General features: G+C 41.1%; 2 protein-coding genes across 3 annotated transcripts in view; one reads left to right on the top strand and one right to left on the bottom strand.

The window, feature by feature from the left end:
• Positions 1–5728, top strand: part of DCBLD1 (discoidin, CUB and LCCL domain containing 1) — a 63762-nt gene extending 58034 nt beyond the window's left edge. The window contains exons 14-15 of the mRNA XM_045843121.1: positions 892–1011; positions 3644–5728. Coding sequence (XP_045699077.1) covers positions 892–1011; positions 3644–4143 — 620 coding nt within the window. The 3' untranslated portion in view covers positions 4144–5728. The remainder of the gene's footprint in view (positions 1–891; positions 1012–3643) is intronic.
• An 11978-nt stretch (positions 5729–17706) lies between these two features.
• GOPC (golgi associated PDZ and coiled-coil motif containing) overlaps positions 17707–23860 on the bottom strand; it is a 32456-nt gene continuing 26302 nt past the window's right edge. For both annotated transcript variants that reach the window (XM_045843380.1, XM_045843379.1), the window contains 2 exons: positions 23678–23858; positions 17707–20782 (listed from right to left, as the gene is read on the bottom strand). In XM_045843380.1, the coding sequence (XP_045699336.1) occupies positions 20652–20782; positions 23678–23858 (312 nt within the window). In that variant the 3' untranslated portion in view covers positions 17707–20651. The remainder of the gene's footprint in view (positions 20783–23677; positions 23859–23860) is intronic.

A 23860-nucleotide genomic window follows, 5' to 3' on the forward strand; every position in this document is an offset into this window, starting at 1 on the left:
GGTTGAAACCCCTGTTCACAATTGTATTCTGTCTTTGAGGAAGGGACAGGATCTGCTGGTTAAAAGCACCATTAGGTCTGTGGCCCACGCCTGTATAGTTAAACAGAATAAACTCTGTAGCCTTTGTTAGCAAATTTATAAGAAAGGAAAATATTGCATCCTGTCTTTTTAATTCAGAGTCATCAGGGGCAGTTTACTTTCACTTTTGTTCAACATCATCCCATCATTTATCAACATTCCTTTTGCTTTTTTCTCTCTCTCTCTTTTTTTTGCCATTGGAGTTTAGACCAACACATTGCCTATCATCAAGGAGAAGTTATAAAAGCTCCAGCTGTGAACTTAATGTTGTCCAACACTCAGCATCTGCAGGCTGCCATTGTATTTTGCTGAAAAAGTGGGAGAAGGACTAGGCAGGACTCACATTCAGGTTTCAGAGAATATGTAGGACACAGGTTGCCTAAGCAATGTGTCAGCAGCAGTCCAGAGAGAGGGCAGTGGGGAAGGTTGTTGAGGATCTCAGACACAGCTTGAGACTTCACCTCCGCAGGGTCTAAGCAGCCAGCTGTGTTAATTCCTCTGGGTCACAAATGCCACGGGAAACCATGGCCAGGTGGTCTAACACAGGGAAACTCTGGGACCTGATGGGTACACAGGTACATTTTAAAGGCACAGTGGAAAGCATAGTTGGGATAGTGTTTGCTGTGGTTGCAGCCAATCTCAGCATGCTGTTTCTCCCGCACACACCTGAGGCACTGTGCCTGTGAATGTATCACAAGGTCAGCTGGCAGAAAGCAGCTTGACCTCAAGTTCAGGAGGAGCACATCATGGAGCTGTGGAGATTGTGCATTTTACCTCTAAGATACTACTTTTTTCCTGTTATCTCTATTCCAGACTGTTGGAAGCAGATTAAATATCCCTTTGCCAGACATCAGTCAGCTGAATTTACGATCAGCTATGATAATGAAAAGGAGATGACACAAAAGTTAGACCTCATCACAGGTGATATGGCCGGTAAGTGTCAAACCTCTGTGACAGCTGCTTGTGGGAGAGGGGCGACCAGGAGAGAAATAAGACTAAAATCCCATTGTTTGCATGTGGTCCTGTAACTTAGTAATGTGTGAAGTTTTCTGTCTGCATCCGGTACAGAGTTATAAACTGACACTGAGCTATTTCTCAGAAGTCCCATACAGCAGAGGCTCTTACACCTTCAGGGGTATAATGACACCCAAAGCAATGACCCTGAAGTACCACTAAAAGCTGGAAGCTCTTAATTAATCTGGTTTTGCTACTAAGGCTTTCGTTAAGGCACTAGGAAAAGGGGACTAGAAAGATGAATTTAGTATAACTGCTGCCCTTGAAGAAGAGGAGATAGGAGATGGAAAATCCTGTCCAGTGTTAGAATGGCCCAGGGGTCCCTGATAAGCGATCGTCAAGAGTCAGGCTTCTTCCCCTGACTGGTGTGGCTCAGCTGGTTGAGCGTCCTCCCTCAAAACGAAAGGTTGCCGGTTAGATTCCAGGTCCAGGCTCGTGCCTGGGTTGTGGGTTCTGTCCCTGGTTGGGGCGCCTGTGTACAAGAGGCAACACTGATCGATGTTTCCTCCCTCTTTTTCTCCCTCCCTTCCCCCTTCTCTAAAAATAAATAACATCTTTAAAAAGAAAAAAGTCAAGCTTCTCACACTATCTGTGGGAAAAGATGCATATTTTTGCTTTTGTTTTTGAAATTTCTAATCTATCCAGACTAATACTTTCATAAAATACAACATAAATTAGTAGCAATGATGAAGTTTTTATAAAAATATACAAAATACAAAGCTCTAATTCTTTTAATTAGACTGAAGAGATATAGAATTACTCTCTCAAATGGCTGTTAAGTTTCTTAACACTTGCTCTCAATTTGCATACTTGTCTCTTTGCAGATTTGTTATAAACAGTTTTCAGACATGTGGGCCTCTACAGACCAGACTCGGTGGTAGCACTGCTCTAGCTTCTTGCTTCTCAGAGTGTGTTCAGAGGACCAGCAGCAGCAGCAGCAGCAGCAACAGCATAGAGGAGCTTGCTAGAAATGCAGGCTCTCAGGCCCTTCCCTGGGCCTGCGGAGCCAGACAGACATCCCAGGCGATGCGTGTACATATCTAAGTTGGAGGAGGGCCCGCGGAAAGGCTGCCTGAGGTGCCTCAGGGGCAAAGAGAGCATCTCTCCCCCAAATCTTGCTGCTTACTCTTTTCTCTTGAATATTCAAGTTCTCTTTGGGGGTTGAAGCCAGGAGAGGGCAGAACCCCTTGTCTGTCTTCTCTCTTTCCTTCTTCTTCAGCTTCCAGTGCAGCTCCTCCTCCTTCCTCGCAGCGCGCACCTGCTCTCGCCCCGATTCCTCCTCCGTGGTCTCTCCCAGAAGCCGTCACCCCTCTCCAGAGCTCCCAGCACAGCCTTTGCACATTTGTCCCCCAGCTGCTCACATTCAGACTTCCCTCCTGGTCCCCAGTGAGTCACTGATTCTCACCCGCTGGACACCTCCACCTGCCGGCAGGTGGCGACACCAGTTCTCAGGGGGTCCCAAGTCAACTCCATTGTTCCTAGCCCTCCTCACATGTGCTCCGCGCACTGCTCTTCCAAGTGACTTCCCACCTCTGCATCCCAGTCTCCCAGGCTTCACTCTGGAGGGCCTGTGGCGCCCCGCTTTCCTCATGTCCGGCTTGCATCACAGGAAAACGTCCCTCTGACTCCCGTCTCCCAAGTGGGGCCTCCCCAAGGCTGCTGCGGGTTCCTAGTTTGTGACGTCTGCATTTCATTTCTCTTTGCTTTTTATTTCTCATTTTTTAAATCTTTCCTTCTGCAGTCCACCTCCAGAGTTACCTCTAACTGTATCAGTCTCTTATTTAGAATCCTCAATAGGTTTCTTCAGAATTAAATCAGACTCCCTAGTGACACACTCAGTGCTTCTCAGGCTCCAGCTAGTGGTCCACAGTGTATCCTTGGGACACGTGCTCAAACTCGAGCTCCACTGGCTGCCAGCTGTGTGGTCTGGGAAAAGCTACTTAGTCTCTCTCTGCATCAGTTTTCCATTTGTAAACATGGAGTAACAGTCCCTACCTCATAGCACAAAGTATTGTGCTATGAGAGAAGTTCTCTCTCTCTCTCTCTTTTTTGAAATTTGATTAATTGACATCTTAATATGTTAGAATGGTGCCCAATGACTCAATAAATGTGAGGTTTATCATTGTCACTAGTTCCCAACCTACTATTTTGATCTTTATATTCTACTAAACTACTCCATGGCCCACACACTTCGGCCACATCAATAGGTTGTTTAATTAGCTTCCATCCCTCCAAAAAATGTGGCATTTCAACATCCAATTTAAGAGTTCCATGAAGTATTTTTGCCCATACTCCTAATTAGGGTTAAACGTAATCTCTGCCTCTCTAGGATCCTGTGACCCTGGAGGCCTCCTAACGCAGCGGTCCAGCTGTGTGAGCCCCTGTGTGTGGCATCTGTGCCTCTAACTTCTTGGTCTTTCTCAGCGCCTGGTGGACATTGGACACTCAGCAGAGAGTTAGTCGAGCAGAGCACCCTCCTCCACAAACAACTGACTTGTCGGTGTGCCCGTGTATTGCACAAATGATGTGCCTTCTGCTCTTTTGATTTCAGATTACCACATGATTGGCACTGGGACAGTCACCAGGAAGGGCTCCACCTTCCGGCCCATGGACACCAGGGCCCACAAGGCTGGGGCGAGTGCTGAGGCCGGTGGCCACTACCACTGCCCGCTCCCCGCAGGCAGCCACGAGTACGCGCTGCCCTTGACCAACCCGGAGCCCGAGTACGCCACGCCCATCGTGGAGCGGCACCTGGTCCGGGCTCACACCTTCTCTGAGCAGAGAGGCTACCATGTGCCAGCGCACAAGCACTCCCTGTCTTCTGGCAACTTCTCCCCGGCTGCAGCCGGATCCTGCACCACGAGCCAGGGCTACCAAAGGCCACCGAGCCCCGTGCTCACAGACTCAGGCTACGATCAGCCCAAAGCCAGCGGCTGCGGAACCTCTGAGTGTGCAAAGCCTGACTGTCAGCCCCGGATGAATGATGCTTACTCAGCCCCCAGAGACTGCCTCAAACCCCTCAACCACACAGCCGTGACTGCTCTTTTGTGAACACACTGTGAAAAACCTGCTGTGGTACTGAGCGCTGGGCTGTGTGTGGCACTGGAAGAAGATAGGTTCAAGTGTGTGTGTGTGTGTGTGTGTGTGTGTGGGCGCGTGTGTGCACATGTGTGTGTGATTTAATAGGATCCTGCGGTGGAATCCTAGAGACCACCTCTCATACTGTTTACAAAGTTGTGCAACCAGTTCTGACCCTTTGGGCAAGAGTCTTTTGGTTTTTGCTGGGCTAGAAAAATGAAAACTTTTAGATGGCATTTTCATTTCTCTACCTGTGATATTGAGCTGCTTGGGTATAAAATGTGCAGTCTGTACAGAGTTGTATTTAACAAGAATTAAAGTAACTTAAGTTTGCTTTATCAGATTTTAGTTCTGCACAGAGGGTAAGTGGGAGAATACAGCTGTGGCAAGAACATATATAATAATATGTTCACTTGTTAAATATATTTTCTCTGATACTGTGTTAGCAGCAGGTCTGTTTAAACTTAATCTTGTTGTTATTGTGGCTCATTTCCTTTGCTTTGATAAGTAGAACTAAAAGCATTGTTAACATTCTTCTCCTGGAAGGAATGAAATTACTTGAAGCATGAAAAGCACACCAGGGTGGTTGTTAGCAATTACGATTGTAGATTAAAAACACACACACACACAGCCACCTCAGAGACGGCCTGCTTCTTAGACTCCCATGCCGGTGGGGATGTGCGGCGGCTGGTCGGGGCATGCACCCAGCCAGCAGAAGGCCTCTGCCTGCCCGGGACCTCACTGCCCTGCCTGAGGGACCTGGATCCCTGAGGAATTGGCCTTCATCACGCTTTGCTTCTTCCTCACGTCAGACCTGTCAGATCTTGCATGGCTTTCACATGCAAATCCACTCTTTCAAACTATCTGCAAAGCCAAATGCTGAGACAGTAACCAAAACTGCTCTTCCAACAAATTGAATGAAGGTGGCACAGAAATTACAGTCTGAATCACTGTGTCAGATACTTTTGTACCTCAGATTAAAAATATCGCTAAGACCAGACGCCTACACTTTTCATGACTTTCTTCAGAAATAGCACATTGTACTCTGAGACACAAAAAAAGTCATTTGAAGTGTCTTCTTACAACAGTGATCAAGGCCAAATCTAAGTAGAGCTTTTTCTACTGAGATGGCTGGGAACTGAACTGATTTTGTAAGAACGCTTTTCCCCTCGAGTGTGTGTCTGCAGCTGCAGGTTAGCCCAGACCTCAGCTGAACCTCCTGTGCAGTGGTTTTATCTGAGGTTGCATTGTGAGTTCACTGTGGGGGACTTAACCTCTTTTACCAAAGAGGAAAATAGGTGTTTGTTCATTTGTTTGTTTGTTTGTTTGTTTGTTTGAATAGAAAATGTGGACCAAAAATATCCTTTCTCTAAACAACGTATTATATCATCTTATTTGTATGATTATAACTTTCTGTGAAAAATATAAATGTTAAAATAGTGAGGGTGCTGAAATGTCACAGACTATCTGTGCGTTATTATGGAGGCTAAACTGTGTACTTTGTGGCATTTACATGGTTTTGTATGCATACTAATATAATAAACTATGGCAAATCAAATGCCTCTGCCTCTCATCAGTGTCTGCTTGAGGCTCAGGCTCCAAAAACAGACAACTAGTACAGTATAAGAAGCATGGACTTGGTTCCAGACCCTGATCTGCCACACAGCAACTGAAGACTGGGCCAGTTATTGTGGGAATAAATGAAGACGAACCATATGAGAGCAAGCAGAGGCTATTCAAGAGCTTGCTTTAGCAGTGGAATTAGCCACCCTCACTTGTATGCTGGCAGAGAGAGACACTCCAAAGCAGCAGAGGAGCCGGAAAGCTTTAAAGCAGGGAGAGGGGAGGCGCCAGGTGTGCCCTGATGGGACACTTTGGGCTGGGGGAAGCTGTAGGCAGGATTAACTACAAGTGGAGCCTCCTGTTAATTGGCAGTTAGGGGACATATTTGGTGTTCTCTGGTTGGTCCTAAGTTGGAAGTGGGGCAAAAATTAAGGAAGCTGATAGTTATTAATCAAATCCTAGAGTTTGGGGGTCAGTTATCACAGGTGTTATTGTGTGGCTTCCTGGATTGTTACCGGAAGTAGAGGTCAGATTTTCTATAGGTCCGATTTATTGCAGGCTGACCTTCTGGGCTGGTTACTGTGGATAATGGCTTCGTTTCTTGTGTTTATTGCTACAGATTGTGAATCAACATTCTATTTTTATAAATGGTCTAACCATTATCCATTTGTATATTCAGTCTGTCATTTTATAACCCTGACCCTCAAATCGCTTATTTGTAAAAATCATGTTAATGTGCCTTCCTGCAAGGCTTACAGTTTAAGAATTCATTGGGACAACACTTATCGAAGTGTTTGTTCCACAACAGGCCACTCTTTTCAGTGGGCTGTGTAGTACTTTAACACCAAAACAGTAGTCCATCAGAACAGACTTGTACACGGGAGCTCTTTTCATGCACCCATTTCTTCCCCTTGCTGGTGATGTAATTGTGACGGAAAGGGGAGACAGGACTTTGTTTGGGAGCAGCACTTCCTCTGGCAGCCGCACTGCGTAGACCAGGGTGGGCGAGTGGAAAGCTCTGAAAACCCTACACGGCTAAGCCTAAAACGGGAGGGTAAGAGCAGAAGGATACCATGTCTTTCTTTTTCAGTGTTTTGCAACATCAGCACATATGATAAAAAGAGAATGAGATAATCCCAATTTTCTGGTTTCTTCTATGTTATCAAATCCTATTCGGAAGCAAAGATTGCTTTCTGTCACATCTGAGAGTTGTGGTAGAAACACGTCTGCTCTGACATCCACACTGATCACAGAGGAGGCCGAAACTTTGGCCTGGGGTTTACTACTATTACTTAAACTTTCCTTAGTAATTATAATTAGCCTAGAAAAAAGATCTAGAAAGGATGGGGGAGATTGTTCTGTGCTTATTACGCTTTGGATTCTTAGAAAGTCAAATCACATGTATATTTCAGGCACAACTACAGACACTATGAATAGCTTTTCGTAAATGCCTCAGTGCCGCAGTCCAGGTTGGCCTCAGGATTCTCAAAATGCTTCTCTGGCATTCACTCAGGCACCCATAGTTGCTCACGCTCTGGGAGCAATGTTCTCCCTGTACTAACTGAAGTTGGTAAGCCAGGACCCGGGAGCAGCTGCACTCCTGTAATGGGAAGCAAGCGCTGGTTGGGACCCTGCCCCAAACGCAGCCCATCCAGTCACGCAGCTCTTGCCTCCAACCCCCACCACCGCGTTCACTCCCGCTTCACGTCTCATCTCCCACCGTGGGTCTCTTTCCCAGTCTCTCCCTGCTCTGGGAAAAAATTCCTCTACAGGTTTTTAAGTTTTTGCTCTGCATAAGGTATTCTGCAATTTTAGTACTATGTTTTCAGCTGTGAATTCATTTGTATTCATTCATAGAACTTTGGGCTGTGTTACTTGAGTTTTAGCATTCATCATGATCAACTCTGAAAAATCCTCAGTTCCCCTTTTTATTCCAATACTACTTTCTTCCTTGCTGTTTTCTTTATTCACTCCCCCTGGAAATCCTATAGGATGCTCACTAGACCTTCTCATTCTATCCCTCCATGTCTCTTATTTTCCATCTTTTTATCTTTCTGTGTTGTATTCTGCATAAATTCCTGAAAGACAATATGTCACAGTGTTTAAGTGCACAGACATCTGATTTCCTGGGCAACAAAATCACAACATCTCAGCGCCCGCCTCCTTGCTCATAACACGGGCAAAGAGTACTGTCCACCTGCCCGTGGCACCTGCCATGAAGCTTAAATGAAGCTTCAGATGGTGTCTGGCCCACGTGAAGTGCTGTATACCTAAGGTTGCACATTCTCATCCAGTTTATTACTGTCCGCTTCTGCTATCTAATCTGCTGTTTAATTTAGTCATTGAGGTTTTAATTTCAATTTTTCTAAGAAAAATTTCTGGAAGGTCTGCTGATTCTTTTTCAAATCTGTCCTTTTGTGCTCTATCTTGGCATTTCCTTTGCCAGATTGGGGGAGTTCTCCTTCATTATGTTTTCAGGTAAGTTTTCCATTTCTTGCTCTTCCTCTTTTCTTTCTGGCACCCCTATGATTCAGATGTTGAATCGTTTAAAGATGTCCTCCTGGAGGTTCCTAAGCCTCTCCTCATTTTTTTGAATTCTTGTTTCTTCTGTTCTTGCCGAATCTTTATTTCTTCCTTCTGCTCCAAATCATTGATTCAAGTCCCGGTTTCCTTCCCTTCACTGTTGGTTCCCTGTACATTTTCCTTTATTTCACTTGGCATAGCCTTCATTTTTCCCTCTAATTTGCGACCATATTCAACCAATTCTGTGAGCATCCTGATTACCAGTGTTTTGAACTGTGCATCTGATAAGTTGGCTATGTTCATTGCTTAGTTATATTTTTTCTGGAGCTTTGATCTGTTCTTTCAGTTGAGCCTTTTTTTTTTTTTTTTTGTCTGGGGGCACCTGTTACGTAGTAAGGGGCAGAGCCTTAGGTGTTCAGCAGGGTGGGGCAACAGTCACTGCGTTGTGACGCTATATGTGGGGGAGGGGTCCGAGAGAGAAAAATTACGCTTGCTCCACTCTCTGCCAGCCCTCAGTCACTTCCCCGGATACCCACAATCAAATTGGGCCCTTCTGGTGCTGATTCCCAGGTGGGTGGGCTTGTGTACATTCTAGGACACTTTGGGTCTTTCCAATGAACTCTCCTGTGAGGCTGGGAGTTTCTCCTGCTGTCTCAACCCCCACAGCTGTTTTCAATCAGAGGTTTTTGAGTTTTTATTTCCCTGCACTAGAACTCTGAATTGTGTGGTCTGTCTCACTCCCCAGTTGTTCCTCCTAGGTTTTCTGCACGAGAATGTGGGACTGCCCAGTCTTCCAGCCACGACCTTGCCCCAAGTTCTCTCCCATACACTGCCCGTCTCCGCCCCTCCTACCGGTCTGTATGAATGTTTCTTCTTCAACTCCTTTGTTGTTGGACTTCCATACAGTTCTATTTTCTGTTAGTTCTGGTTGTTTTTTTGTTTTTAAATCTGTTGCTATCCATGTTTTGGTTGTGCGAAGAGGCACAATGTGTCTACCTATGCCTCCATCTTGGCCGGGAGTCACCAATTTTTTTTTTTAAATGCAAGCCAATATGGCAGGTATCACAATATAATCTAACCAAATTGTTTCCAACGAAGTTAAAGACAACTAAGCACTAGTAGAGCCATCATATGGAAAAAATTAAATGAACTTTTTGGCCAACTCAATATACAGTGTCCAGCAGAAGTAATGCCTGCTTGAGAATAGTTAGTAGGGTAATAATATGGGTGTTATAATTATAAGTTTAATTTGAACATTTCACCTAAAATGTCATATGGTGTGCTTGAGTGTGATATTGTTTTGTTACAGTTACCTGCTTATGATTCTGTAATAAAAGATTCTGTAATAAAAAAAGGGTGTTATTTGTGCCAGACCCTGTATATACCTCATTGGGTTGTGTTGCGTGGGTCACCTGCCAGCAGTGACCACGGAATGCTGCGGATGGCTCGCAGAAAAACATGCGAGAAAAAAGCACATGCACAGAGACAGACTAGTTTCTGTGGGGAAGTAGGGACGAAATGGCAACCCCCCCTAGTGGGGAGCGTGCTGATTTATCATCCATACCTGCTTTTATTGGGCTCATTTTGCATAATAATTCAGGTAAAGTACAGTACTCATTAAGCTGTAAAACTTTGAGGAACAAACTAACTTCCTCCTTGGACCCCTCTCATTCAACTGAGAGCATTCTAAACAAAGAAGGTTTCACAGTAATTTACATGTTCTTTCTTAGGCCTGATCACCCCGGGGAATCCGCACTTTTCAGCACAGAGCTGCACCACCCTGTCATTGTTTCAGGCTTAGGTGGAGCAAGGGAACTAAGGCAACTGGGAGACAAGGAGGTTTTCTCTCAGACACTGAGAACTCAGGCTATGTCAAAGCCGAGGAGCGAGGGTCCATCACCCCCTTTTGCTGCAGCCCCCCAAGTCCTTCTTTTGGGGGGGCCTCCCAAAGTGATCGTGCCTGTCTTAGATCGTTTCCCCCCGTGGGGAATCTTACCCGTCTTTGGCTAACCGACCAAGCTTTTTGGGGTTCAGTTATGAATAAAGCAGCAGAAGCAGCATTCCTGCCAGGGAGATAAGCTTTTGTCTCCTTGCTGGCTTATGGTTCCAAGGGTGTTCCCTTAGCCTTAGCCTAGGCGGGGGTTTCAGCTTCTGATACCAGGCAGGGCGGTTCCCAACAGGGTTGTGGTGAAGATTACAAGGGTTAGTACATGTAAAACCCATAGAACGGTGCCTGGTAAGCACCATGTTGGCACTGGCTATTTTATACATTATTTAAATAAAAAATATTAATTAAATTTGTTTCTTCCTTTTTGATTTATATATGTTGCTCCTTTACTAAATTACCTTACTAGTGGTTTTTAGTTGATTCTCTTAGATTTGGGAGAATGCGATCATGATGTCCACAAATAGTGTTCGGCACAATCTCCTTCACAATACTTATTGGCAATACCTCCAGTGCCATAATTAAATGCATCTGGTATATCCCTACTAAGAATGATGCTGCCTTTGGAGCAAAGATGCTATGAGAGTATATGTTTTTATGTTAAGAAAGCATCCATTTAGTCTTATCTGTCTTCACCAGGAACAGGTGCAGAATTTTGACCAATGCCTTTTTAATTCCTGTGGAGTTAGAAGAGAATCATTCCCTAGGACCCCTGTCTAGAGCCATATGATTAATTACATCATTAGATGTCCCAGTATTAAACATTTGGTTATAATGTACGAGTCCATCAAAGTGCTGCTGAATTCATAGTGGTAACATTTTACTTAGGATTACTACATTAATATTCATTTGCGAGGTAGACCTTTCATTTTCCTTCTATGTATCAATCTTTGTCAGGTTTTATTAGCTTGACAAAAAATTTACAAGTTTTCTTCTTTCTTTAGGCTTTTTCATGCTAGGCATGGAATTATCAACTTTTTAAAGGTTTGGTGGCACTGGCCCATGCAATCATACATTGTGGTAATTTGTGTGAGGGGGCAGCACCGTGACAATATTTTCTATGGGAATCTGTTTAAATTTTTAAATTTCAGTTTTGATAAATCACATTTTCTTAGAAAAGTTTTATATTTATTTATATAGAATTGAACAAAATAGCCTACTAACCTTTTAGTTTCCTCTGCTTTTATGGTTAGTTCTCCCTTATTTCTTACATGCCTTTACTCTGCTTTTCATAATTAGTTTAGCCAGTAGTTTATCTGTTTTTGTCTTTCACCTCTCAAAAATCAGCTTTTAATTTTTTAGCTCTATTTTCTGGCTTTGAGAAGCTGACCACCCATTTGTTACAGCCCTAGGTAGAAGTAAAAATGCCTTTAAGCATGGGGACAATAAGCCTAGGGAGGCACCTGGCGAGAATGGCACCTTCCTCTGATGTCACAAATACCCTTGTGGCAGCCTTGTTTCCTGAAGATTACGGGGACTGTATGTACGCACGAAGAGGCCATCTGTGTGTGCCGGGGAGGGGGGACTGGAATGCTATAGTCTCCAGGACCAAAGACTCCACCGTATAACTTCAGCTCTGGCATTCTAACACTCTCTCAAACACAGAAAAACTATTGCTCGTGATGTTTAAATCCAGCTCAACCATCATTAGTAAAAACAAAAACTGAATCAATCTTAGGTTCCATCAAACTTTGCACCATTTAATAAAAAGTACAATATTATTGAGGAGAAAGACTGGAAAGCTGACAATTTCATCTATATTTCCTTTTCCCTCTTTGAAAGTAGACTATTAAAGTAGAATCAAGGGCGGAATTTCAGTCCTGGCTCTGACACTTACTACCTGTGTTACCCTGGACAAGTAATATAACTTTCCTAGTCCTCAGTTTATTCATCCTAATAACAAGTATTTTATTTGATAATCTTCATAAAGCTTTCCAACCAGCTCTAACAAGTGAAATTAACACATTTGGAGTCTGCTGCCCCCTGCTGTTACTTTACTGAATTGCAAATTTTACCTTTCTAAAGCCATAGAATTCAAGTTTTAGTCAGTTTTACATTTTGTGTATCTCATTTTCCTTCTTATAGTTCATTTATCCATCTTCCTATTTATAAGCCACATGTCTTTCTTTTACAACCAAATACCCTCTTAACTTGAGCTTTAAAACAATCCTGTTACTTTTGCTGTTCAAATCTCCCAATTTCTTTGAGTTTTGTAATCTACTACTGTGATGGAATTTTTTCTTTCAGTTCTATTAATTTTTGCTCTATGTATTTTGAGACTATTTTAAATTGGTATATACAATATTAGAATTATTTTAACTTTGTAGGCGTGGATTAAGAATGTAAGTAGCTTTCTCTATCCCTTATAATACTTCTTTTCCTCAATTCCATTTTTCTTTTATCTATTTTCTCTGGATCTCAGCTGGCCTTTGGAGAACATAGGTCCTGTGTATATCTTTAACTCTTTCATTTTTAAACTCTGTGTCTTCTTCAGTTGTGTTCCTTATAAACCACTTGGTCCTGGATCATTATTTTCCTATTTGACTACCTTCTTTCAGCTGGAGAGCCCTCCATCCAGCACTCTCAAAGCCCAATCCCAGTAATGCTCACTTGGCTCCTGCCAGTACATGGTAGCGAATTCGCACATTTTTGGTGTCTAGTCTTCTCCCTTACCACACCCAGCCCATCCACAGCCAGACTTTGCTAGAATTTAACCGTTTATAAACCTTGCAGCCAAGAGGAAGTAGCTAAGGCAGTTATTATCTGAGGGGGCATAGGGGCTTGAATGCAGCCCTTCTAGCAGAACAGAGGTGGGTGTTCTTTAGGGAAGGAGTGGGCTACTTCTGCAAGACCAAAGGCAGTAGGGACTGCAGCATCGGCATCCTCAGGGGTATCTGTCCAGATGTCCCATGACATGTTTCTAGGTTCTAGGTTTTCTCCAGCAGGGCCCTGACTTTCACAAAATAGAACTTGGCTGAACATTCAAGTCTGAAGTTCTGTAACCATCAGATGGCCAGCCTGAGTCTCAGCTATTTCAACCCAGGGCTGCTCATAAACTCCCCTGAAGTCCTCTGGCTCTCATGATTCTGCACTAACAGCTTCATAACAGCCCTCAGTCTCTCATTATCCTTCTGTAGGTCAACACAACCCAGCAGTAACCAACCAACTCAGATCTCCTTGTAGGCACTGCTCTCCCCTTTTCAAATGCTTGCATCATTGAACTTCTAGAGAACTCCTCTCCATGGGGACATTTACCCAAGTTAACACATGTCTGGGGTAAACAAGACCATCTCCAGGTGGAGTGATTTGCTAGAAAAACGCACAGGACTAAACAAAAGGTATACTCACAACTATGATTTATTAGAGAATATCAAACAAAATCAGCCAAGGAAAAAGGCACATGAACAAACCAGAGGAAACCAGGCACAATCTCCAGAGTCTTGTCCCAATGGAGTTTTACAGGATGAGCTTAATTCCTCCAGGGAAGGCTTGCCAGAGCCTGGGTGTAGGCGGCCAGCTTCTTTATCCGGCTCAGTCACATGGATGTGCTATGCCTAACACGTACTGAAATCTCAGATTCCCAGGAAGAAAATAGGTGTTCAACATAAACATTATTTGTGCAAACATTTCAGGCATAGGGGCCACTCTCATCAGTTAGGAAATGCGTGAAAACACTCTTCAAATCCTCATCGCTGGCCATTAGCCAAAGGCAATGTTGCCAACAGGTCTTGTAAGGATAATAATTTTAAGCTTCCTATGTTAACTCTTTTCTGCATACCACCTGTGAAATATTTAGCAACTGAGCCATGACGTTGCACCAGGGACTATGTGTATTTCACTTACAGATCAGGGCGTCATCCTCTCTACCCTGTGGGTGGAAGATGAGCCAGCTCCTAATCTGGCTCTGTTACCCTGTTTCCTCAGATCTCACTCCTGGTCCACTTGTGTTAGTCTGGGTCCTCCAGGAAACAAACACCAAGAGTGAGAAGCGATCAGCTCTGTAGTGGATTAAATAGGGGCAACACTGGTGAGGAAAAATCAGGAGGCGGTTGGGTGGGTTTGGTTGGAGGCTGCAGGTACAACCCCCGAGTGAAAGGATAAAGGAAGGTTGGGTGAAAGCAACTTAGACTGTAATATGAAATCCTAAGGGAGTCCGGCAAGACCGTCAGGGAATCCTCAAGTCAAAGCCCAGATGTCGTAAGATCCCTCTCAAGATCAGTCCTTGTCTGGCTGTAGCGTGAGAGAAGTGGAGCCCCCGTGTAAATACAGCAATGGATTTCCAAGTGCAGCAGCTAAGCGGGCCTTCAGTCCAGGACGCCTCCTAGTGGTGGGGTGTGGACACTTTTATTCTCATGCTGCCACAATAGTGATTACAGCTTTCAAAATACACCTAAAAAAAGATTATTTATCACTTCCAGCCAAGACTGAAGCGTAGACAGATACACTTTGCCTCCTGCACAACCAAAAGACGGACAACAATAAATTTAAAAACAAAAAATAACGAGAACTGCCAGAAACTCAAATTGTACAGAAGTCCGACAGCCAAGGAATTAAAGAAACTCGTTGAAATTCATCCAAACTGGTAGGAGAGGTGGAGACAGGCAGCTGGGATGGAGACGACGCAGGGCAAAGCAGTGGCTGGTGGAGTAGGCAGTCTCACATTTGTGTGTGGATAAACTGGGAGGAACGACTGGGGAGTGAGACAGACCAAGCAGCCCAGCGTTCCATCTGGGGAAAGAAGGCCTCAAAAACCTCTGGCTGTAAAAATCTGTGGCAGTTGTGATGGTGGGAAAAACTCCCAGCCTCACAGGAGAGTTTGCTGGAGAGACCCAAACCTACCTAGTCAGGAATCAGCACCAGAGGGGCCCAATTTCCTGGTGCATAGCTGGGGAAGCGACTGAAAGCTGGCCAAGAGCTGTGCAAGCAGCATTGTTCCCTCTCAGACCCCTCCCCTACATACAGCCATAACTCAGCAACCTGGGTTGCCTGTCCTGGTGAATACCTAAGGCTCTTACAATGTAACAGTTGTACTGAGAAAAGAAACTGTGGCCCAAATGAAAAAAAAAAAACCATATCAAAACTCCAAAAATATAACTAAGTGATGAAGAGAGAGCCAACCTATCATACGCAGAGTTCAAAATACTGGTAATCGGGATGCTCACAGACTTGGTTGAATATGGTCAAAAAATAGAGGAAAAAGTGAAAGCTATGCAAAGTAAAATAAAGCAAAATATATAGGCAGCCAACAGTAAAGGGAAGGAAACTGAGATTCAAATCAATGATCTGAAGCAGAAAGAAGAAAGAAACATTCAACCAGGACAGAATGAAGAAACAAAAATTTAAAAAAATGAGAAGAGGTTTAGGAACCTCAGGGACAACTTTAAATGTTCCAACATCCAAATCATAAGGGTGCCAGAAGGGTGCCAGGAGAAAAGGAAGAGCAAGAAATCAAAAACTTATTTGAAAAAAATAATGAAGGAGAACTTCCCCAATCTGGCAAACGAAATAGACTTTCAGGAAGTCCAGGAAGCTCAGAAAGTCCCAAAGAAGCTGGACCCAAGAAAGCACACACTAAGGCACATTATAATTACATCACCTAAAATTAAAGATAAGGAGAGAATCTTAACAGCAGTAAAAGAAAAGAAGACAGTTACCTACAAAAGAGTTCCCATAATACTATCAGCTGATTTCTCAAAAGAGATCTTACAGACAAGAAGGGACTGGAAAGAAGTATGCAAAGTCTTGAAAGGCAAGGACCTACATCCAAGAAGACTCTATCCAGCAAAGCTATCATTTAGAATGGAAGGGCAGATAAAGTGCTTCCCAGATAAGGTCAAGTTAAAGGAGTTCATCATCAAGCCCTTATTATATGAAACATTAAAGGAATTTATCTAAGAAAAAGAAGATAAAAAAGAATAGTAAAATGACAACAGACTCACAACTATCAACAGCTGAACCTAAAAATGAAAAGAAACTAAGCAACTAGAACAGGAATACAATCACAGAAATGGACATCACATGGAAGGCTATCAGCAGGGAGGGGGAAGGGGAAGAATGGGGGAAAAGGTAAAGGAAATAAGAAGCATAAATGGTAGGTACGAATAGATAGGAAATGGAGAAGCCAAAGAACGTATGTATGACCCACGGATATGAATTAAGCAGGGTGGAGGGGATGCTGGTGGGAGGGGAGGTGCAGGGCGGATAGGAATATAGGGGAGAAAAAAAATAGGACAACTGTAATAGCATAATCAATAAAATACACTTTAAAAAAGATTATGAAACAATTATTTAGCACCAACATCACAGGGTCATTTGCCATACCTTTCAGTTTAAAAAACAAAGTTATAAAACCACCTAGAATAGAACACTGATTCACGTTATAAATACAAATAATCTTTTACATTTCATAAACTTAACAATTGCCTATGTGATACTGTTCGGGGACAGAGACTTTTCCAAATTACTTGTTCAACTGGGAGGTTAAACTGACACCTAGACAGCATTATTACTTTAGGACTAAGTCAGGTTTAGTCCATCAAGAGAAAAATATTTGCAAATGTTCATAACAAGTAATTTTCTGAAATACAACATATTAGTACTTAGTGCAAAATATCGTTTGTAAGTTTCTCTTCCTGATAACCTCAAATACTCTTAGCAAAGGCAAGGCATTCCTACACATTTTCTACCTAGTTCCTATGTAGGCTATAAATGACCATATGGAAAACTTCTGAGCCAAAAGACAGCAATGTTGACAGATATTTCTAAAATATACTGTACACATAATTTGGGAACTTCTAAATTGTATATGCTTAGGTCAGAGATTTTCAACCTTTTTCATCTCATGGCACATATAAACTAGTTACTATAATTCTGTGTCACACCAAAAAATATAGTTTTGCCAATCTAACAAAAAAAATACGTGTACTTTGGACTCATCCATAAGGGACGGCTGTTGTGCTGGCTGTTGCCATTCTGACCTGACAGTCTAGGGGAAGAGAGGTCAGGGCCCCCGACGCAACAGTCAGCTGCCGCATGGTTTACAAGTTCCAGCAGCATGCGAGCGTGCCACAGCACACCACCTGAAAATCGCTGGCTTAGGTGGTAATATGGAAGAAGACTCTCTTACATTCCATCTAATAGGACTGGTTTTCTCATTTTTATCAATGTTATCACCATAGACAATACTGGCTATCAATATCCGCGATATAAAACCCACCCAAGGAGACTGGAGTTTTTGCCATCTGCTAAATCTGAATAGAAACTGGTCACAGTTGCTCTGGCAGTTCCTTCCAGTCAGCACGTTTAACTAACTCAGCTGAAACAGTTCCTGAGACCAAAGAGTTAATTCCTACCAAAAAAAATGGTTCTGTCACAGTAATAGGTTCAGCCTTTGCATATACATTATGACTTGTTGGTACAAATAACAAAAGCTACTAGAAATAAATAATAAACTAAAATATTTAATTTGAAAGAAACAGAATTTTTAAAAAATGAGATCAATACCATTTTTAATGTAGAAGATGCCACCTTTATTTACAGGCTAATAAAAAAATATTCAACTCAACTAGATATATTTGTCATAAATCCGACTGACCTGAGGCCAACCCTAAGGGGAAGAATGGATAGGTGGAATAGGATGTCAAAGGTAATTACAATAGGAATGTCAAATAATGTGCAACTTAGGCAAGAATTAATATATTTTTCTTTCTAAACATAAAAAAACTAACTTCACTGTGGGGGGAATAAAACCAGCACGAGGACAAACTGCTAACTTTTGACAGCCCTTCCATTATAATTACCAAGACTCCCAAATGTTTATCTCTCTTAAATCTATTTTAACAAGTCTAGTGACCCAAATGTTGTTTTCCATTATTCACAACAGACCATTAGAAGAGAATTACAGGTTGAAACGTAACTGTGTGCACACATACACACGGCTCTCACACTCTATTGGAAATTTTTTCTTAGCTATTCTGTGTGTGCACTTGCGTACTTTTGTTTTTCTTTTTCAACTATAAAAGCTCTACAGCAGTCCTCTCTTTATGTGTTTGGTTTTGCCCTAGAAACTTGGGTGTTATGAGTTCCTTTCCTATACAGGTGAAAATAAAAAAAAACCTTTTAAACTGCTTCTCATTTGGTCCTTTGGAAAAAAAGTCTACAATCCTTAGTTCATTTCAAAAAGACCATATATATCTAAAATGAACTTTCAAAGGAGCCGTTACAAAATATCTGCCAGGAGCTCACAGTAGCATCTGAGCAACTGTCCTCTCAAGCAGGCTCGCAAACCAAGGTGAAACAAGAATTGAAAGGGAGCTGACCTGTGCAATTTTAAATTCTAAACTACCCAGACCATTTTTCAATCTGCTCATCAGGCCTTGAAAGGAGTTGTATTATAACCATCTCGCGCAATCCTTTTTATTACACAGCATCCTCAAAAATATGCCAGTGGAAGGCTATAAAAAAATTCTTCATAGACTTACTAGATAGTTCTTAAAAACCAAAAGATTTTAGCTCTTATTTCCTAAGAGTTCAGTCATAGATATTCTTTGGAAAAATGCCATGGTTGTCTCATTCCACTGTTGAAAAAAATAAAAGTAACATGGTTTCAAGTCACAACGAAAACATTTTCAGACATGTTACAATGTAATTTTTTGGACTGAATACAACTGGCTAAAATCCTGTTTGCAGATCTCATGTCATGCATTGGGCATATGTGTTTGGAGGGGAATGTATAAGGAAAAAGCACTTGTTTTCTATTAAGAGGCTTCACCTACCATGTCAGAAGCAAACAAGAGCATGTAGCTTGCTTATTCAGTTGTGCAATTAAATACCAGCTTTTGCTTAGGGATAACTTTATCCTACATGGTATTTTAATATCAGTAACAATATATACTATGAAGTGCATTTCTATTACAAATTAACACGGAGATCAAGAGATGATTAAAACCATCCAAAACAAACCACAAATGAGCAATAGTTAAAACATAAAATTTATAAATAGCAAAACCACCAAATAAAGTATATACATTTTATAGATTTCCCTATGAACAAATATATAGTGCATCTAGGAAAGACAACAAAATGTGTATTATATCACATGACATCTGAGTATAGAAATGAAGAACTGATAATACTCTAAAAGTCTTGTAGGCTTCCCCCTCACTTAACAGTCCATTATATATATATATATATATATATCCTATAAAACAGTGATGCTGGCAAAAGTATCACCCCTTAAATGCAGTACTTTCATTTTCCCCAACAAGGTACAGTGAGTAGCCTTCACAACAGCAAATAAAAGAGCAGGTACTACTCCATGCTTAATGCTGGGATAACAGAACTAGAAAAATCTTAGTTTGCATCTGAAAAATCTTAGTTTGCACTTTAGTCAAACACATACTGATGTGAAAAGTCAACCAAAACAATTACTGTATCCAAACATCTTCACCTTATCTTTCCCACCAGTGCTTTAGCTTTTTAAATGATTGGCAAATCAGTTACTTTGAGAGAAAACTGCTGTTCGAATGCAATGTATTTCATTGACATAGTAATAAATTTGAGCTTTTACTGCCAAAAAAAATGTATCTTTAAGTGCCCAGACTATCGCAACAAGACACAACTCAAAATGTATAAACTGTCTTTTGTAGATCCCAGAAGGAAAGCAGCGGAGGCTGATCAGTAACGACAGAATGCTCCAATGTCATGCACAGAGGGTCAACATAATCGAGGACAGGTATTTCACACTCATCTGCATTGTGTTTAAAAACCAGGAAAGTACAATGTACAGGAACTTTACAGGAACTACTTCTAGTGCAGCACTGATTGATAAAGGATTGCTTAAAGAACACTATTGTGTACTGCACTGCATAAAGCTGAACAGCAAACCCATCACAATAAATGATCATTAAGAACTGATTTAGATATCAGGATGCAAAATAAATTAAAAAAACTATAACCATTCTTTCAGTTAAAAAATATTAAGTCAGGCCTACATTTCTGTAATTCATTAAATTTTGTCCTTTGAAACACCACACTTGACATTCTGGAATATACAATATGAATTCATTTATTCTCTTGTATTTAAAGATTATTTCTTATAAAATACTGGTTAGCACTATCCTTCTAAGTGGGAAAGGAACCAACAAAACAGTAGTGCTTCATGTGGTACTTAAGAGCCTAGTAATACCCCTTTGGAAAACACATGCTTTGGTACTTCACAGGTTTTTTCAAGGAAATCAAAACTGCTTTACATGCAACAGCCAACTGTGATATACCACAGAAACAGAGAGTTCGGCATTTGGAATAGTTCACATGAAGCCCTGAGGTACCCGCCTTTCATTTAGGCAACACACAGCCTCTCTTGATTTGTCCAGTCTTTCTCACGCTCTTCCCTAGTGCCCCAAGTTCAGAATGGTCTGATTTTACAATCTTGTCTGTGGGCACAGTCAGTTTAATAGGATTTTTTATGATACAGACTGTGCAGATCATCTAACTTAGAAGCACCGTCTTCCAGCGGAGTTTCACCCGAAGTTCCTAGGTCTCCATTTTCATGTCCGTCGGCTACTGCCTTCTTATTAAACCCTAAAAGAGAGAAACAAAGGTGCGAATGCCCACTGTAGTTTATAACCATAATCCGAGGCAAACAATGGGCCCTAGATTAACCAAGTTAGTAATTTCTGAAAAAGGAATGCTTCTTTCTTATAGCAGATATCAAACATTACAGAGATTTTTAAAAATATTATCTAGTGGACCTATCTAAAAATTGTGTAAAATTTCCTACCAAATTTCGCATGAAACTTAGAGTTGATAAGCGTAATTGTAAAATTCAGTCACTTTTACTTACACAAATATCTTTTACTTACACAAGTTATACTTTACATTTTGCTTAAGATTATTTAGCTTCAGTTCACTGAGGTATATACTAGTTTATTGCTAAAACTAGATAATAATAAACTAGTTTACTGCTAAAACAAGACAAACTAGATAAAATATAAAATTAATTTTGGTTAATCTATAAAGTAGATAATGGGCTTTCAAATCCTTAAGAGTTGACTGTCATCTATTTAGTGAGCTATGAAATATGTACACAGGCTAACCCACAACCAACGGATCCATTTTTTTGTGATTTGGGCAGTTAATTGCAATGTATCCTAAGAGCATACATGTTCAGTGGGGTCACAACTGAAGCGGTCAGCAATTTACATAGGTGACAGTACTCTTTTAGTCTCAGCTGCCGGAAAAGGAAGACAGAAGCCTTCTAATCCTGACAGAAATCAGTGGAAAGAATGAAAGACAATGAAATCACAGGGCAAGCAGCCCGAGAGTGCAAGGTTCTGACATCCTGCCATGACAGTTACTACTGGTATGTTTGCGTCGATAACTCACAATGTACAAGTTTAGCAGAAGAGCAACACTTCATCAATTAATTTCACTGTAAGTTCTCAAGCTTTTTGGTTTGGGGATGCCTTTATATTCTTGAAAAGTACTTCAAACAGCTTTTTTTAATGCGTATAATTAATGTTATGTGGGCTACTGATGTATACCATATTAGTATCTAAATCTGAGAAATCTAAAAAAAAGACTATTTTGTTAAAAATGACAAAAAATGCAATAAATGTTAATATAAATAACATATCTGTGTGGGGAAATAACTATTTTCCTCAAAAAATTTAGTCGGGCCCTGGTAGGGTGGCTCAGTAGGTTAGAGCACCGTCCTGCTATCCCGAGGTTGCAGGTTCAATCCCCAGTCAGGGGACATACAAGAATCAACCAATGAATGCATAACTAAGTGGAACAACCAACAATTGATATTTCTCTTTCTTCTCCCCCCCCTTCAAAATCAATCAATATATTTTTTTAATTTAGTCAGAAGAGCAGCATTATTTTACAATTTTGCAAACATACTTAATGTTTGGCTTTATAGAAGATAGCTGGATTCTTGTATTTGCTTCTACTCAATCTGTAATAGTATAACAAGTTAGTTTACCTTCACACAGATATGTAGTTGGAAGACAGGAGAGTAGTTTAATAGCCTTTCCAGATAACTATCAATATTCTCCTTGGATACTATATCACAATTTGACAATATGGAATTTGAAAGCTTTTTGCACTTCGTTCCGTTAAAATCCATTTGTCTATCTTGTACTTTGAATTGCTCTTTTGCCCATGTAGGATTTTGTATCATACACTGGTCATTTTAAAAGTATTAGGACAGTTACAAGTTACTGTTATGAGTAAAACACATTCACTAATATCACCACCAATCTTATTAGAAAATGTTCTTAGGTGTCAGGCAGCTGTCAGCTCATTGTGGTTGACGCATGTTTTACAACATTGTAATTTTCACTTGAAAGCTCACAGTTTCTCATTGGCAATAAATACTGTCAATTGTTTTTCTTGAAGTGATAGACTCACTTTGTTCATTTTTAAAGACAATGACTGCCAAGTAGTCTGAACAAACATGATTTGTCAGTCATTCTCTCAAGTAAAAATTGTCTTCGGTGAAAAAAAGGACTAGTTCAGCTAGCAACTTAGTCATTTAAGTACTTTTCCTTGAGACTAGCACCTTAGCTCAGCACACCACGAAGCGCTTTATGCATACTTTCTACCTCATTCCAAAGAATATTTTAAAAAATGTACTGAAGGGTCCAAATTTAATAAAATGAAGCTTTCTAGTACTACTTCATCAATAACATTCATAAGTTAAACAAACATTTTCTTCTTCTTTTTTTTACTCGGAGTGGATGGCAAGGGAGAACACAATAATTACTAGTACAGTGGCACACTGGCTTGATTCACACCAAGGCACCAGGAGTCTTATCCCCATTCTTTTGTACCATCAGTGCAAATACTAATGCAAAATGACAAGACAAGACAAATAATGTCTTAGAGTTATTATGAAAAACTTTGATATCATGAACCCCCTAAAAGGTCTTAGGGACCCCCAGAGATCCCTGGATCATAATTTAAGAACCACTGTATTAAGGAAAAGAAACTGTTAGAATCTTTCTTTAAGATGACTAAATGACAGCAAAGAAACTAAACCAAAAATCCTCAAGATTACACATCCTGATTCTAATAGCAATAATAAGACAACAGTTTACTCACTTATTCCATTGAGAGAATTTACATTAAGACAGATAGATGACATTAAGATACACTTAATCTAACAGGCATTTTGGTCTTTGCTTCTGAGTTAGAAAACTTAAAATTGTATATATTTTTTAAGGAACACTTGTAATTTAGTAACTGGTACTGTTCTTGTCTTAAGGTCCAAGATGAATCTAGAAGAACTTCTATGTAAATAAAATTTTGGTACAGTTACTGGTTACAATAAAACTATAAGCAAGGGAGAGTTATTCATTCAGTTAATGATGATTTCCCCATTATTGAAAGTGTTACCAAAGAACAGCTTAGGCTTTCAGATTTTAAAATTTTGCTAATAAATACATTAATAACTTTCAGAGTGATTTTTACCTTGTAACACTTTGATTTCCCCACTTGGGCCTTTGCAACTAGAACCAGGATTACCAGCTCCCTCCAACTCGTCAAGGTACAAACGGTAACGATGTCCACTCTCATCTTCATACTCCACATTTTCATCGTCAGAATCCACTTCGGGAGCCACATAAACAACTTCAAATTCAATCTCTCCTCTCT

The sequence above is a fragment of the Phyllostomus hastatus genome, unplaced genomic scaffold, assembly GCF_019186645.2.
Source record: "Phyllostomus hastatus isolate PE091 unplaced genomic scaffold, TTU_PhHast_1.1 phas_contig_40, whole genome shotgun sequence".
Lineage (NCBI taxonomy): Eukaryota > Metazoa > Chordata > Mammalia > Chiroptera > Phyllostomidae > Phyllostomus > Phyllostomus hastatus.